This window comes from Lolium perenne, chromosome 3 (assembly GCF_019359855.2).
Source record: "Lolium perenne isolate Kyuss_39 chromosome 3, Kyuss_2.0, whole genome shotgun sequence".
Classification (NCBI taxonomy): domain Eukaryota; kingdom Viridiplantae; phylum Streptophyta; class Magnoliopsida; order Poales; family Poaceae; genus Lolium; species Lolium perenne.
Window position 1 is genome coordinate 306,496,012 of NC_067246.2, and position 14,663 is coordinate 306,510,674.

General features: G+C 42.2%; 1 protein-coding gene across 1 annotated transcript; it reads left to right on the forward strand.

Annotated features, from left to right (window-relative positions):
- Window positions 1-13,972: 13,972 nt before the first annotated feature.
- Window positions 13,973-14,329, forward strand: LOC127338820 (ubiquitin). Its single transcript, XM_051364789.1, has one exon. It carries the CDS (start codon window positions 14,014-14,016, stop codon window positions 14,245-14,247), a length of 234 nt encoding a protein of 77 aa, XP_051220749.1. The 5' UTR covers window positions 13,973-14,013; the 3' UTR covers window positions 14,248-14,329.
- The last annotated feature ends 334 nt before the right edge of the window (window positions 14,330-14,663 follow it).

Genomic DNA, 14,663 nt, shown 5'->3' on the forward strand with positions numbered 1-14,663 from the left:
ATTCGGAGACTTGTAGTCCAACACTTGGGGCTTCCACCTATATAATGAGGGGCCAAGGGGAGGGGGCCGGCCACCCAAACACCACAAGGTGGCCGCACCACCTCAAGTGGCCGGCGCCCCCCTCTCCCAAACCCTAGCGGCCCTCTCTCCTCCACCACATCCCGCACGCTTAGCGAAGCTCCGCCGGGTTTCTCCACCACCACCAACACCACGCCGTCGTGCTGCCGGATTCAAGAGGAGCTACTACTTCCACTGCCCGCTGGAACGGGGAGGTGGACGTCGTCTTCATCAACAACCGAACGTGTGACCGAGTACGGAGGTGCTGCCCGTTCGTGGCGCCGTGATCAAGATCTTCTACGCGCTTTTGCAAGCGGCAAGTGAACGTCTACCGCAGCAACAAGAGCCTCATCTTGTAGGCTTTGGAATCTCTTCAAGGGTGAGACTCGATAATCCCCTCATTGCTACCGTCTTCTAGATTGCATCTTGGCTTGGATTGCGTGTTCGTGGTAGGAAATTTTTTGTTTTCTATGCAACGAATCCCTACAGTGGTATCAGAGCCGTGTCTATGCATAGATGGTTGCACGAGTAGAACACAATGGTTTTGTGGGCGTTGATGCTCTCGTTGTCTTTAGTTTGAGTACTTTGCATCTTTGTGGCATAGTGGGATGAAGCGGCTCGGACTAACTTTACATGACCGCGTTCATGAGACTTGTTCCTCGTTCGACATGCAACTTGTATTGCATAAGAGGCTTTGCGGGTGTCTGTCTCTCCTACTATAGTGAAGATTCAATTTACTCTTCTATTGACAACATTAGTATCAACGTTGTGGTTCATGTTCGTAGGTAGATTAGATCTCTCTCGAAAACCCTAAACCACGTAAAGTATGCAAACCAAATTAGAGACGTCTAACTTGTTTTTGCAGGGTTTGGTGATGTGATATGGCCATAATGTGATGATGAATATGTATGAGATAATCATTATTGTATTGTGGCAACCGGCAGGAGCCTTATGGTTGTCTTTAAATTTCATGTTGAGTAGTATTTCAAAGTAGTTGTAATAGTTGCTACATGGAGGACAATCATGAAGACGGCGTCATTGACCTTGACGCTACGCCGACGATGATGGAGATCATGCCCGAAGATGATGGAGATCATGTCCGTGCTTTGGAGATGAAGATCAAAGGCGCAAAGACAAAAGGGCCATATCATATCACATATGAACTGCATGTGATGTTAATCCTTTTATGCATCTTATTTTGCTTAGATCACGACGGTAGCATTATAAGATGATCCCTCACTAAAATCTTAAGATAATAAAGTGTTCATCCTTAGTAGCACCGTTGCCAAGACTTGTCGTTTCGAAGCATCTCGTGATGATCGGGTGTGATAGAATCAACAAGTGCATACAACGGGTGCAAGACAGTTTTGCACATGCGGATACTAAGGTGGCCTTGATGAGCCTAGCATGTACAGACATGGTCTCGGAACACGTGATACCGAAAGGTAGAGCATGAATCATATGGTTGATATGATGAACACTTTGAGTGTTCGCCATTAAAATTACACCTTGTCTCGTGATGATCGGACTTAGGTGTGGTGGATTTGGTTCGTGTGATCACTAAGACAATGCGAGGGATATTGTTTTGAGTGGGAGTTCACCTAGATTTTTAATTATGTTGAATTAAAATTTGAACTCAATTTTTCATAAACTTAGTCTAAACTTTTGCAAATATATGTTGTAGAGATGGCGTCCCCAATCATTTTTAACCAGTTCCTAGAGAAAGAAAAGCTTAAGAGCAACGGTAGCAACTTCACCGACTGGTTCCGTCATGTGAGGATCTTCCTCGCTGGCGGAAATCTGCAATTTGTGCTTGATGCACCGCTAGGTGACCCTCCTGCAGAAACTGAAACCGAGGAAGTAAAGAATGTTTACGCAACTCGGAAAACTCGGTACTCTCAAGTTCAGTGTGCCCTCCTGTGCGCCGGAAGCCGATCTTCAAAAACGTTTTGAGCACCACGATCCTCATGAGTTGGTCAATGAGCTGAAAGCTATATTTGAGACTCATGCGGCCGTGGAATGCTATGAAGCATCGAAACACTTCTTCAGCTGTATGATGAAAGAAGGCAGCTCCGTCAGTGAGCACATGCTCGTTATGATCGGGCATGCGAAGAAACTCAGTGACTTGGGAATAGTGATTTCTAACGGACTGGGGATTAATCGTGTCCTTCAATCACTGCCACCAAGTTACAAGAACTTTGTGATGAACTACAATATGCAGAACATGAACAAGGAGTTACCTGAACTCTTTGGCATGCTAAAAGCTGCTGAGATTGAGATCAAGAAAGAGCACTGATGACCCACAAGTATAGGGGATCGCAACAGTCTTCGAGGGAAGTAAAACCCAATTTATTGATTCGACACAAGGGGAGACAAAGAACACTTGGAAGCCTTAACAGCGGAGTTGTCAATTCAGCTGCACCTGGAAACAGACTTGCTCGCAAGAGTTTATCGCAATGTCAGTTTTATAGCAAGAGTAGTGAAATAACAGCAGCAGAGTAACAAAGACAGCAGTAGTGATTATAGTAAACAGCAGGATTAAAATACTGTAGGCACGGGGACGGATGACGGGCGTTGCATGGATGAGAGAAACTCATGTAACAATCATAGCAGGGCATTTGCAGATAATAATAAAACGGTGTCCAAGTACAAAGCAATCAATAGGCATGTGTTCCATATATAGTCGTGCGTGCTCGCAATGAGAAACTTGCACAACATCTTTTGTCCTACCAGCCGGTGGCAGCCGGGCCTCAAGGGAAACTACTGGATATTAAGGTACTCCTTTTAATAGAGTACCGGAGCAAAGCATTAACACTCCGTGAACACATGTGATCCTCACATCGCTACCATTCCCTCCGGTTGTCCCGATTTCTGTCACTTCGGGGCCATCGGTTCCGGACAGCGACATGTGTATACAACTTATAGGTAAGACCATAAACAATGAATATCTTGATGAAGCAATAACATGTTCAGATCTGAGATCATGGCACTCGGGCCCTAGTGACAAGCATTAAGCATAACAAGTTGCAACAATATCATCAAAGTACCAATTACGGACACTAGGCACTATGCCCTAACAATCTTATGCTATTACATGACCAATCTCATCCAATCCCTACCATCCCCTTCAGCCTACAGCGGGGGAATTACTCACACATGGATGGGGGAAACATGGCTGGTTGATGTAGAGGCGTTGGCGGTGATGGCGGTGATGATCTCCTCCAATTCCCCGTCCCGGCGGAGTGCCAGAACGGAGACTTCTGGCTCCCGCGACGGAGTTTTGCGATGTGGCGGCGTTCTGGAGGGTTTCTGGCGACTTCGACTTCTTCCCTGGCGTTTTTAGGTCGAGGCCGATAAGTAGTCCGAAGGAGGGCGTCGGAGGCCGGCCGAGGGGGCCACACCACTGGGCCGCGCCGCCCTATGGTGTGGGGCCCTCGGGCCTCCACTTCAATTGTCCTTCTGGCTCCGTTAGTTTCCTGGGAAAATAGGGCCTTCTGCATAAATTCCGAGGATTTTCCCGAAAGTTGGATTTCTGCACAAAAACGAGACACCAGAGCAGTTCTGCTGAAAACAGCGTTAGTCCGTGTTAGTTGCATCCAAAATACACAAATTAGAGGCAAAACAATAGCAAAAGTGTTCGGGAAAGTAGATACGTTTTGGACGTATCAACTCCCCCAAGCTTAGCTTATTGCTTGTCCTCAAGCAATTCAGTTAACAACTGAGCGATAAAAGAACTTTCACGAACACATTTGCTCATATGATGTATATATTCTCATGCTATGGCTAATACTTAAACAGTTCATAATGAAATACATGCAAATAAGATCATCTAACAGCTATGCCAAACATGGAGAGGTACCAACAATTAATAATAAGCATCATGAATCATGTATATAAGCAGGATTGCAATGTTCATAAGAGAGTATGATAAAGTGGTATCTCGCTTGCCTGTATTTGATTGGCAAAACATAAATGCCCGGGCACCTCTGGAGTTCATAGAAAGACTAGAAGTAGTGATTGTCAAAAGATAAATGCATCAAAGTTATACCACAATCAATCATATTTTGAGACAAGCATATTGTACTAAGAATGACAGTTGTGCTCTCAAGATAGTGCTCAAAGAAATAATGGAGACACAACATAAAAGTAAAAGATTGACCCTTCGCAGAGGGAAGCAGGGATTAACATGCGCTAGAGCTTTTTATTTTTATAAAGACAGGAGTAAAATTATTTTGAGAGGTGTTTGTTGTTGTCAACGAATGGTAATGGGTACACTAACTACCTTGCCAACCGGACTTTCAAGAGCGGCTCCCATGAATTATTGCATATTTATTTGGCACTCCTTCCAACCTTTCTTGCACAAACCATGGCTAACCGAATCCTCGGGTGCCTGCCAACAATCTCATACCATGAAGGAGTGCCTTTTTATTTTAGTTTTATTATGATGATGACACTCCCCCCAACCTTTGCTTACACAAGCCATGGCTAACCGAATCCTTCGGGTGCCGTCCAACAATCACAAACCATGGAGGAGTGTCTATTTAAGTTAATTAATTCGGGACTGGGAATCCCATTGCCAGCTCTTTTTTGCAAAATTATTGGATAAGTGGATGTGCCACTAGTCCATATGAGAGTCCGTCAAAAGTAAATGACAAGGTTGAAAGCTAAACACCACATACTTCCTCATGAGCTATGAAACATAAACACAAATTGAGAAGCATTTTGAAGGTTTTAAAGGTAGCGCACGAGAATTTACTTGGAATGGTTTGAAATGCCATGCATAGGTATTTATGGTGGACACTTTTGGAACAACTTGGTTTTCAGGTGTTTGGAAGCACGAGCAGCGTTCCCGCTCAGTACAAGTGAAGGCTAGCAATAGACTAGGGAGCGACAAATCAAGAGAGCAGTAACTGTCATAATCATGCTTGCGGCAAAATATATTAACGGAGGCATAAAAGTGATACAAGAACTCTGAAGCAATATAAATCATCGAGGCTTAATTGACTTTTTGTTCAGTCATATGCATGCGTGAGCATGTGCCAAGTCGATATAAATGAATTATTCAGAGGAGGATACCACAATGCCATACTTACTTATGAATAAAACAATGCAAGCAAACATCCATGACATGCTACTCATATTAATAGATTGGAGCTAAACATGAGAGATCATAAACCACTAGACTTTCTCAAATAACATATACCTCACATGAACCAACTAAGCATGTTCACATGGATGAGTATATGTACAAAAATGAAAACAAATAGAGTTCATACCAGCCTCTCACCACAATCAGATTGTCGTAGATCGTCATTATTGCCTTTTCACTTGTGTAGCTTGGATAATATGAAATGAAAACCACGCTCCAGCCACCGAAGACCATTGAACTCATAAAGAACTTTACAAACCAAAGAAGAACAGCAAATATTTTTGGTGTTTTCGAATTAGAAACAAGAACAAAAGGAAACAAACAAACAAAGTAAAATCTTTTTGGGTTTTCTTATAGCAAACTAGCAATAGCAAATAAAGCGAAACAAATGCAAGAAACCAAAGCAAACAAATGGTGAAGAGAAACAACAGAAATATTTTTGGTCTTTTTGTGTTTTGGGAAAGAAACAAAGCAAAAACAAGAAATAGCAAACTAAAAGAAACACATAACAACAGGATGACAGAAATCTGCCAAAACCTGACAGCAGTACAGAAATCGATTTTTACAAAAATCTTACGTTGCTCAGATCGAAAAGTGTTCAACTAATGAAAGTTAGATAACAACCTGGGGAACCTGCACAAAAATTGGCAGCTCAAAATGACGCTCTGGCTATTTTTGAGAATTTTTACGGTAACGTTCCAGAATCTGTTTTCAGGCAGCACTTCCCCAAATATCATCTTCCTCTCATTAGAAAACCACTCAAACGAACAAAACAAGTATGTGCAAGTATCCAGCAACCATAATATGCAAAGAATGAGTGATGCCGGTATACCTCCCCCCAAGCTTAGGCTTTTGGCCTAAGTGGAGTTCAACCCCAACGAGGGTCGTTGTTCCTCGCCGGTGGGTAGTCCATGGAGTAGTCATAGTAGAGCTCCTGTGCAGAAGAAAAGCGTGGAGGCTCCGCATATCCACCATGTTGATGCGAGGAACTTGCTGCATCGGATGATGAGTCGAGGTGCTCCTCGACCTCCGTGTCGCCTCTTGCATGTTGACCTCCTCTCTCTATATGTGCATCCAGTGCACCTTCTGTGACCGACCAATCTCCCCTGGAATCAAGGTTAGACAAAACAGGCGCAGGCAATCTTACTAGTTTCTCAGTTTTCTTAGTTATTCTCCAGACTTTCTTGTAAAATATCATCTTATAATACAGGTTACCCAAGTTGGAGGAATCTGAAACAAATTCATGTTTAATCATAGAGGCTATGTCAAGTTTTTCTATGGGGAACGGAATATCAAGATGATGAGGTTCTACATTATGAAAAGCTAGTAAACGAGAGGCGATGAGACCTCCACAAATTCCACCTTTCTCACGGTTAGTAGCAAGTCTATAAGCTATTAACGCTCCCAAATTATAAGCCCTACTATTTTGCAGTGCTGCAGCTAGAAAAGCCAAATCCGGGATAGAAAGTTTACCACCAATCCTTTTAGCAAGAACACATTTGGTAATAAAATAGGCAAAGTAGCGGATAGCCGGGAGCTGAATACTAGTGATTTTACCACTATCACCTGAGAAACTCCTTCCATCGCAGATCATCTTGTAGAGATCCGAGAGTTCTTGCGGCGATCCCTTTATCTTCTCACATGATCCCCATTGCGGTACTCTAATTGCTGCACAAAAAGCACTAAATGGCAAGTTGACAGCTTTATTGTAAATTTTATACTGGACCGTGGGGTTAGATCGCGACCAATTGAACTTGAAGTCCTGCACAAAAGACATAGTTAATTTCACATATTGTCTTGGCTCTCCTTCAACAAAGTCGCTCAGCCCTGCACGAGAAATTAGAGTTTGAACATCTTCGAATATCCCCGCGCTTCTCATGAAATCCGCGCACGGGTAGTAAGAGGGGTATACTCCCTCTTCACGATTGACTATCATAACTTGTTGGACTTCCATTCTTGCTGGTTCAAGTGATATCTATTCCACTCCATTTTCTGAAATTTCAACAACCAATATAAAAAATTTGATTTGGTGACATATAATTGAGGGAAACTACCATAGGAACTTGCTAGAGTACTAATCATGCATCAAAACTAGTTTCTACCACTTAGAACAAGCATGCAAGCTCACTAAACATGTTACCTACAGCAGCAGAATATTCAAGATATACTCAACCAAACGAAATTCTACTTGGATGGGTGGAGGAGTCACATACCGAAGAGCAAATGTGCCAAATTTCGATGAAATCTGGGCTGAGCAAAGAGATCGAGAAATCTGAGCTACGGAGCAAAAACGCGAGAGAGATGAACTTGGTACGAGTTTTTCGGGAGAGAGAAGGTGCGGGAGAAAGTGATGACAAAGTGGGGCGAGAGGGGGCCCACACCACATGGTGGCGCGGCCACCTCCTTGGCCGCGCCGGCTTTGTGGTTTGGCGCCCTCCGGTGCCCCACAGGTCATCCTCTGGTGCTCCCAGGTGCCTCGTCGAAAAATAAGACCAACGGTATAATTTTTGTGAATTTTTGAAAACTTTGAAAAACGCACATTTCTGGGTATTTAGTTTATAATTACTGGCCAGGAAAAATTTCGAAATCTTCAAATAACTAAAGAACTTTGCAAATTAAAAAGGCTACAGCAACTAGAGCAAATGGAGGAAGAAAGATATGTTGTTTACCTCCTCTATGCATATAAAAAGTATCCGTTAACAAGGTTGATCAAGTCTTGTCACCAAATAACTTTTTCATAGCATAAGAAGAAATAAACCTCAAATCAATCATGTTACCTTGAATTGTATTGATATGGATCCAATCACGAGAGTTTGATATTCTTCCTTAGGCTCATATATAGGACAATCAATAGTTCCCACTTTGATAGTTCTCACATTAGAAATAGTATTAACTCCACATGCTTTCTCAATCCTCTTGGGAAAATAAACGGTATGTTCCCTATCATCAACATTGAAAGTAACCTTCCCTTTGTTGCAATCAATAACAGCCCCTGCGGTGTTAAGAAAGGGTCTCCCAAGAATAATAGACATATTATCATCTTCAGGCATTTCCAACACAACAAAATCAGTTAATATCAAGCAGTTAGTAGTAACTTGAACAGGAACATTCTCACATATACCAACAGGAATAGCAGTAGATTTATCAGCCATTTGCAAAGATATATCAGTAGGTATCAACTTATCTAAATAAAGTCTCTTATAAAGAGAAAAAGGCATAACACTAACACCGGCTCCCAAGTCACATAGAGCAGTTTTAACATAATTATTCTTAATAGAACAAGGAATAGTAGGTATACCTGGGTCGCCCAACTTCTTTGGAATTTTGCCATTGAAAGAGTAATTAGCAAGCAAAGTGGAAATTTCCTCATTGGGGATTTTCCTTTTGTTAGTAACAATATCTTTCATATACTTTGAATAAGGAGGCAATTTAATAGCATCAGTCAAAGGGATTTGCAAGAATAAAGGTTTCATCCAATCGCAAAATTTATTATAGTGTTCTTCTTCCTTTGATTTTAGTTTCTTAGCAGGAAAAGGCATTTGCTTTTGTACCCAAGGTTCTCTTTCATTACCATGTTTCTCAGCAATAAAATCTTCTTTAGTGTACTTTTTATTTTTAGCATGCTTTTGTGTTCTTCTTCTACCTCTTCTTTATCGGAGTATCATTCTTATCATTATCTTTATCATGTTCATTACCACTTTCGGTTTCAAAGCATCGAAATAGAGATACTATTAGGATCATTAACAAGTTCAGAGGATTCTACAACATTTTTATGTTTCATCTTCTTTTTCTTCCTAGAATGAGCACTAGGTTCAATGCGTTGAGAATCTTGTTCAATTCTTTTGGGGTGCCCTTCAGGATATAGAGGATCCTGGGTAGAGACACCACCTCTAGTTGTTACTTCATAAGCATGTTTCTCTTTAGAATTATTCCCTAACAAGTCATTTTGCACTTTAGTGAGTTGATCAATTTGAGTTTGAATCATATGAAAATGTTTAACAAGCATCTTAACATCATTGGAGGTTCTCTCCACAATACCATGCAATTCACTAATAGCTCGAGAATTTTCCATTAAATGATTCTCTACTCTCATATTAAAATTTTCTTGCTTAACAATATAATTATCAAACTCATCTAAGCATTGTGCAGAGGTTTGAATACGGAATATCTTCCCTAGTAAAGCGTTGAAGGGAGTTTACCTCAATCATGGATGAAGGGGGAATTATCTCACATATATCTTCTATAGGAGGTAGATTCTTCACATCTTCAGATTTAATACCTTTCTCCTTGAGAGACTTCTTGGCTTCCCTCATATCTTCATCATTCAATTTAATTAAACCCCTCTTCTTCAATATTGGAGTTGGAGTTGGTTCAGGCGTAGTCCAATCATCATGATTCCGGCTTATTTTAGCCAATAGTTCTTCAAATCATTGCCCTGGAGTTCTTTTCCTGAAAACACAACCAGCACAACTATCCAGGTATGCCCTAGACTCAATGGTTAGTCCACTATAAAATATATCAAGTAAATCATGCTTTTCCAGATCATGCTCAGGCCGAGCTCTAATAAGAGAGCAAAATCTCGCCCAAGCCTCAGGTAATTTCTCTTCATCTCCCTGGTCAAAATTATAAATTCTCTGCAAAGCAATATGTTGAGCACTAGCAGGAAAATATTTGCGGAAGAAAACATCAAGCAATTCTTTTGGACTTTTAATAGAATTAGGTGGCAAATTATTATACCAAGTTTTAGCGTCATCCTTTAATGAGAATGGAAAGATTTTAGCAACAAAGTAAGTACGCATCTTGACATCATCAGAAAACAAGCTACTTAGAGTAGATAACTCAGTCATGTGTTCAACAGCACTTTCTTTTTCAGTACCACAAAAGGGTGTTTTCTCAACAATAGCTATATGAGATAGATCAAGAGAAAAATCATAATCTTTATCCCTAATGTTTATAGGAGATGTGGCAAATTTAGGATCAGGAGACAGTTTATATCTAACAACATGTTCTGCAAGCAACTTTTAATTTTTCTTGCATCAGTAGTAGCTTTGCATTTTTCAATAAAATCATCATTAAGCTCCACATAATCTTCATCAGGATCATCACTAAAATAATCAAGTTCAGGTGAATTAACAGGTGTAGTAGCATTAGGAGTTTCAGTATTTTCAATTTGTCTAGACCTAGCAATTGTAGCATCTAGAAAAGATCCCAATGAACCACTATCATCAAGCACAGCAGAAATATTATCAATATTATGAGAGTTTTCAGATTCAGCAGAAGTACCCGCATTTGAAGCATGCGGCGGTGAAACAAGTTTATCAATCACAGATGGCGAATCAAGAGCAGCAGAGGTACTCAGAATTGTACCTTTTCTTGTAGTGGATGGTAATATGGCGATCTTAGTATCGCGAGGTCTACCCATGATGGATAATTTGCAGCGAACAATATTAATCCAAGTGAACTTCCAAATAAAGCTATGCTCCCCGGCAACGGCGCCAGAAAATAGTCTTGATGACCCACAAGTATAGGGGATCGCAACAGTCTTCGAGGGAAGTAAAACCCAATTTATTGATTCGACACAAGGGGAGACAAAGAACACTTGGAAGCCTTAACAATGGAGTTGTCAATTCAGCTGCACTGAAACAGACTTGCTCGCAAGAGTTTATCAAGAGTAACAGCTTTATAGCAGTAGCAGTAGTGAAATAACAGCAGCAGAGTAACAAAGACAGCAGTAGTGATTATAGTAAACAGCAGGATTAAAATACTGTAGGCACGGGGACGGATGACGGGCGTTGCATGGATGAGAGAAACTCATGTAACAATCATAGCAGGGCATTTGCAGATAATAATAAAACGGTGTCCAAGTACAAAGCAATCAATAGGCATGTGTTCCATATATAGTCGTGCGTGCTCGCAATGAGAAACTTGCACAACATCTTTTGTCCTACCAGCGGTGGCAGGCCGGGCCTCAAGGGAAACTACTCGGATATTAAGGTACTCCTTTTAATAGAGTACCGGAGCAAAGCATTAACACTCCGTGAACACATGTGATCCTCACATCGCTACCATTCCCTCCGGTTGTCCCGATTTCTGTCACTTCGGGGCCATCGGTTCCGGACAGCGACATGTGTATACAACTTATAGGTAAGACCATAAACAATGAATATCTTGATGAAGCAATAACATGTTCAGATCTGAGATCATGGCACTCGGGCCCTAGTGACAAGCATTAAGCATAACAAGTTGCAACAATATCATCAAAGTACCAATTACGGACACTAGGCACTATGCCCTAACAATCTTATGCTATTACATGACCAATCTCATCCAATCCCTACCATCCCCTTCAGCCTACAGCGGGGGAATTACTCACACATGGATGGGGGAAACATGGCTGGTTGATGTAGAGGCGTTGGCGGTGATGGCGGTGATGATCTCCTCCAATTCCCCGTCCCGGCGGAGTGCCAGAACGGAGACTTCTGGCTCCCGCGACGGAGTTTTGCGATGTGGCGGCGTTCTGGAGGGTTTCTGGCGACTTCGACTTCTTCCCTGGCGTTTTTAGGTCGAGGCCGATAAGTAGTCCGAAGGAGGGCGTCGGAGGCCGGCCGAGGGGGCCACACCACAGGGCCGCGCGGGCCCCCCCTGGGCCGCACCGCCCTATGGTGTGGGGCCCTCGGGCCTCCACTTCAATTGTCCTTCTGGCTCCGTTAGTTTCCTGGGAAAATAGGGCCTTCTGCATAAATTCCGAGGATTTTCCCGAAAGTTGGATTTCTGCACAAAAACGAGACACCAGAGCAGTTCTGCTGAAAACAGCGTTAGTCCGTGTTAGTTGCATCCAAAATACACAAATTAGAGGCAAAACAATAGCAAAAGTGTTCGGGAAAGTAGATACGTTTTGGACGTATCAAGCACCAAGTGTTGATGGTCAACAAGACCACCAGTTTCAAGAAACAGGGCAAGTCTAAGGGAAAATTCAAGAAGGGTGGCAAGAAAGCTACCACGCCTCCTATGAAACCTAAGAACGGCCCTAAGCCTGATGCTGAGTGTTATTACTGCAAGGAGAAGGGACACTGGAAGCGTAATTGCTCCAAGTATCTGGCTGATCTGAAGAGCGGCCTTGTCAAGAAAAAGAAAGAAGGTATATATGATATACATGTTATAGATGTTTATCTCACTGGTTCTCGTTCTAGTACCTGGGTATTTGATACTGGTTCGGTTGCTCATATTTGTAACTCGAAACAGGAACTAAAGAATAAACGAAGACTACTGAAAGATGAAGTGACGATGCGCGTTGGAAACGGATCCAAAGTCGATGTGATCGATGTCGGCACACTTCCTCTACATCTACCTTCGGGATTAGTTTTAAGCCTAAATAATTGTTATTTTGTACCCGCGTTGAGCATGAACATTATATCTGGATCTTGTTCAATGCAAGACGGTTATTCATTCAAGTCTGAGAATAATGGTTGTTCTATTTTTATGAATAATATCTTTTATGGTCGAGCACCTGAAAAGAATGGCTTATTTCTGTTAGATCTCGATAGTAGTGATACGCATATACATAAAATTGATGCTAAGCGAATTAAATTGAATGATAATTCTACTTATATGTGGCACTGTCGTCTTGGTCATATTGGAGTGAAACGCATGAAGAAACTCCATACCGATGGATTACTTGAATCACTTGACTTTGAGTCACTTGATAGATGCGAAGCATGTCTAATGGGAAAAATGACTAAGACTCCATTTTCTGGTATGATGGAGCGAGCTACTGACTTATTGGAAATTATACATACCAATGTGTGTGGACCAATGAGTGTAGCATCGCGCGGTGGTTATCGTTATGTTCTAACCTTCACAGATGATCTGAGTAGATATGGGTATATCTATTTCATGAAACATAAATCCGAAACTTTCGAGAAGTTTAAGGAATTCCAAAGTGAAGTAGAAAATCAACGTAACAAGAAGATTAAATTTCTACGATCTGATCGCGGAGGTGAATATCTGAGTTATGAGTTTGGCATGCATTTAAAGAAATGCGGAATACTTTCACAATTGACACCGCCGGGAACACCACAACGAAACGGTGTATCCGAACGTCGTAATCGAACTCTCTTAGATATGGTTCGTTCTATGATGTCTCTTACTGATTTGACGTTATCATTTTGGAGTTATACATTAGAGACAGCCGCATTCACTTTAAATAGAGCACCATCAAAATCCGTAGAAACGACACCGTATGAATTATGGTTTAATAAGAAACCTAAGGTGTCGTTCCTTAAAGTTTGGGGTTGCGAAGCCTATGTAAAGAAGTTACAACCGGACAAGCTAGAACCCAAAGCGGAGAAATGCGTCTTCATAGGATACCCTTGTTAGAGTATATATCTGTATATTGTAGTTTCCCCATATGTTAGGGGGCTTCCTGCATATTTGCACATGTACATGTACTATATATTGTGGCCTTTGGCCCCCTGATAATACAACAAGCATATTGACCTAACATGGTATCAGAGCCCCAGGTCTCAAGTTCAAATCCTGGCTTTCACATGGTTTTCGCAATTAAGCCTAAAAATTACTGTTACCCGCTCTTTAGCCACCACTGTTTCGGTGTGCTCTTCTTCTTTCACGTGTTGACTTTCTCTTCTCCCGTCACACGCGAGTGGGGGTGTTGTGAAGTGTACAAGTAGATTGCCTAGCCCTTTCCATCAGTTCGGACTTTTGGTTCAAGTGGCTAGTGCATGAAGCTTAACATGGTATCAGAGCCCCCGATCCAGATCAAGAAAACAACTCCGCAATCCTCCGCCAAGATGCAGATCTTCGTGAAAACTCTGACCGGCAAGACCATCACCCTCGAGGTTGAGTCGTCTGACACCATCGACAATGTCAAGGCGAAGATCCAAGACAAGGAGGGCATCCCACCGGACCAGCAGCGCCTTATCTTTGCTGGCAAGCAGCTCGAGGATGGCCGCACCCTTGCAGATTACAACATCCAGAAGGAGTCCACACTCCACCTGGTGCTCCGCCTTCGTGGTGGCCAGTGATTTTCTTTGGAATTTAGGTTCACAAGTCTGCTGTGCCTTTTGGCTTCACTCTGAAGCTATTGCCTACTATTAATTTGGTTATTGGCTGCTGGTGCTGATGTGTCCATGATTGGTCAGTTTGGTGTTGGGAAGGAGTTCATGGAGGCATTGGCTGCTGGTGCTGATGTGTCCATGATTGGTCAGTTTGGTGTTGGGATTGAGGTTTCCTCCACTTCTGATGGCTTTTCTATCTCTCAGGAGAAGTACATTCAGGATCTTCTTGCTCGTGCTGCTCTTGGGGATGAGCGCACGGTTGATACTCCTATGGAGCTTAATGTTAAGCTTCGTCCTACTGATGGTGATCCTCTTCCTGATCCCACACGTTATCGTCATCTTGTTGGGAGTCTTGTTTATCTTGCTGTCACTCGTCCGGATAT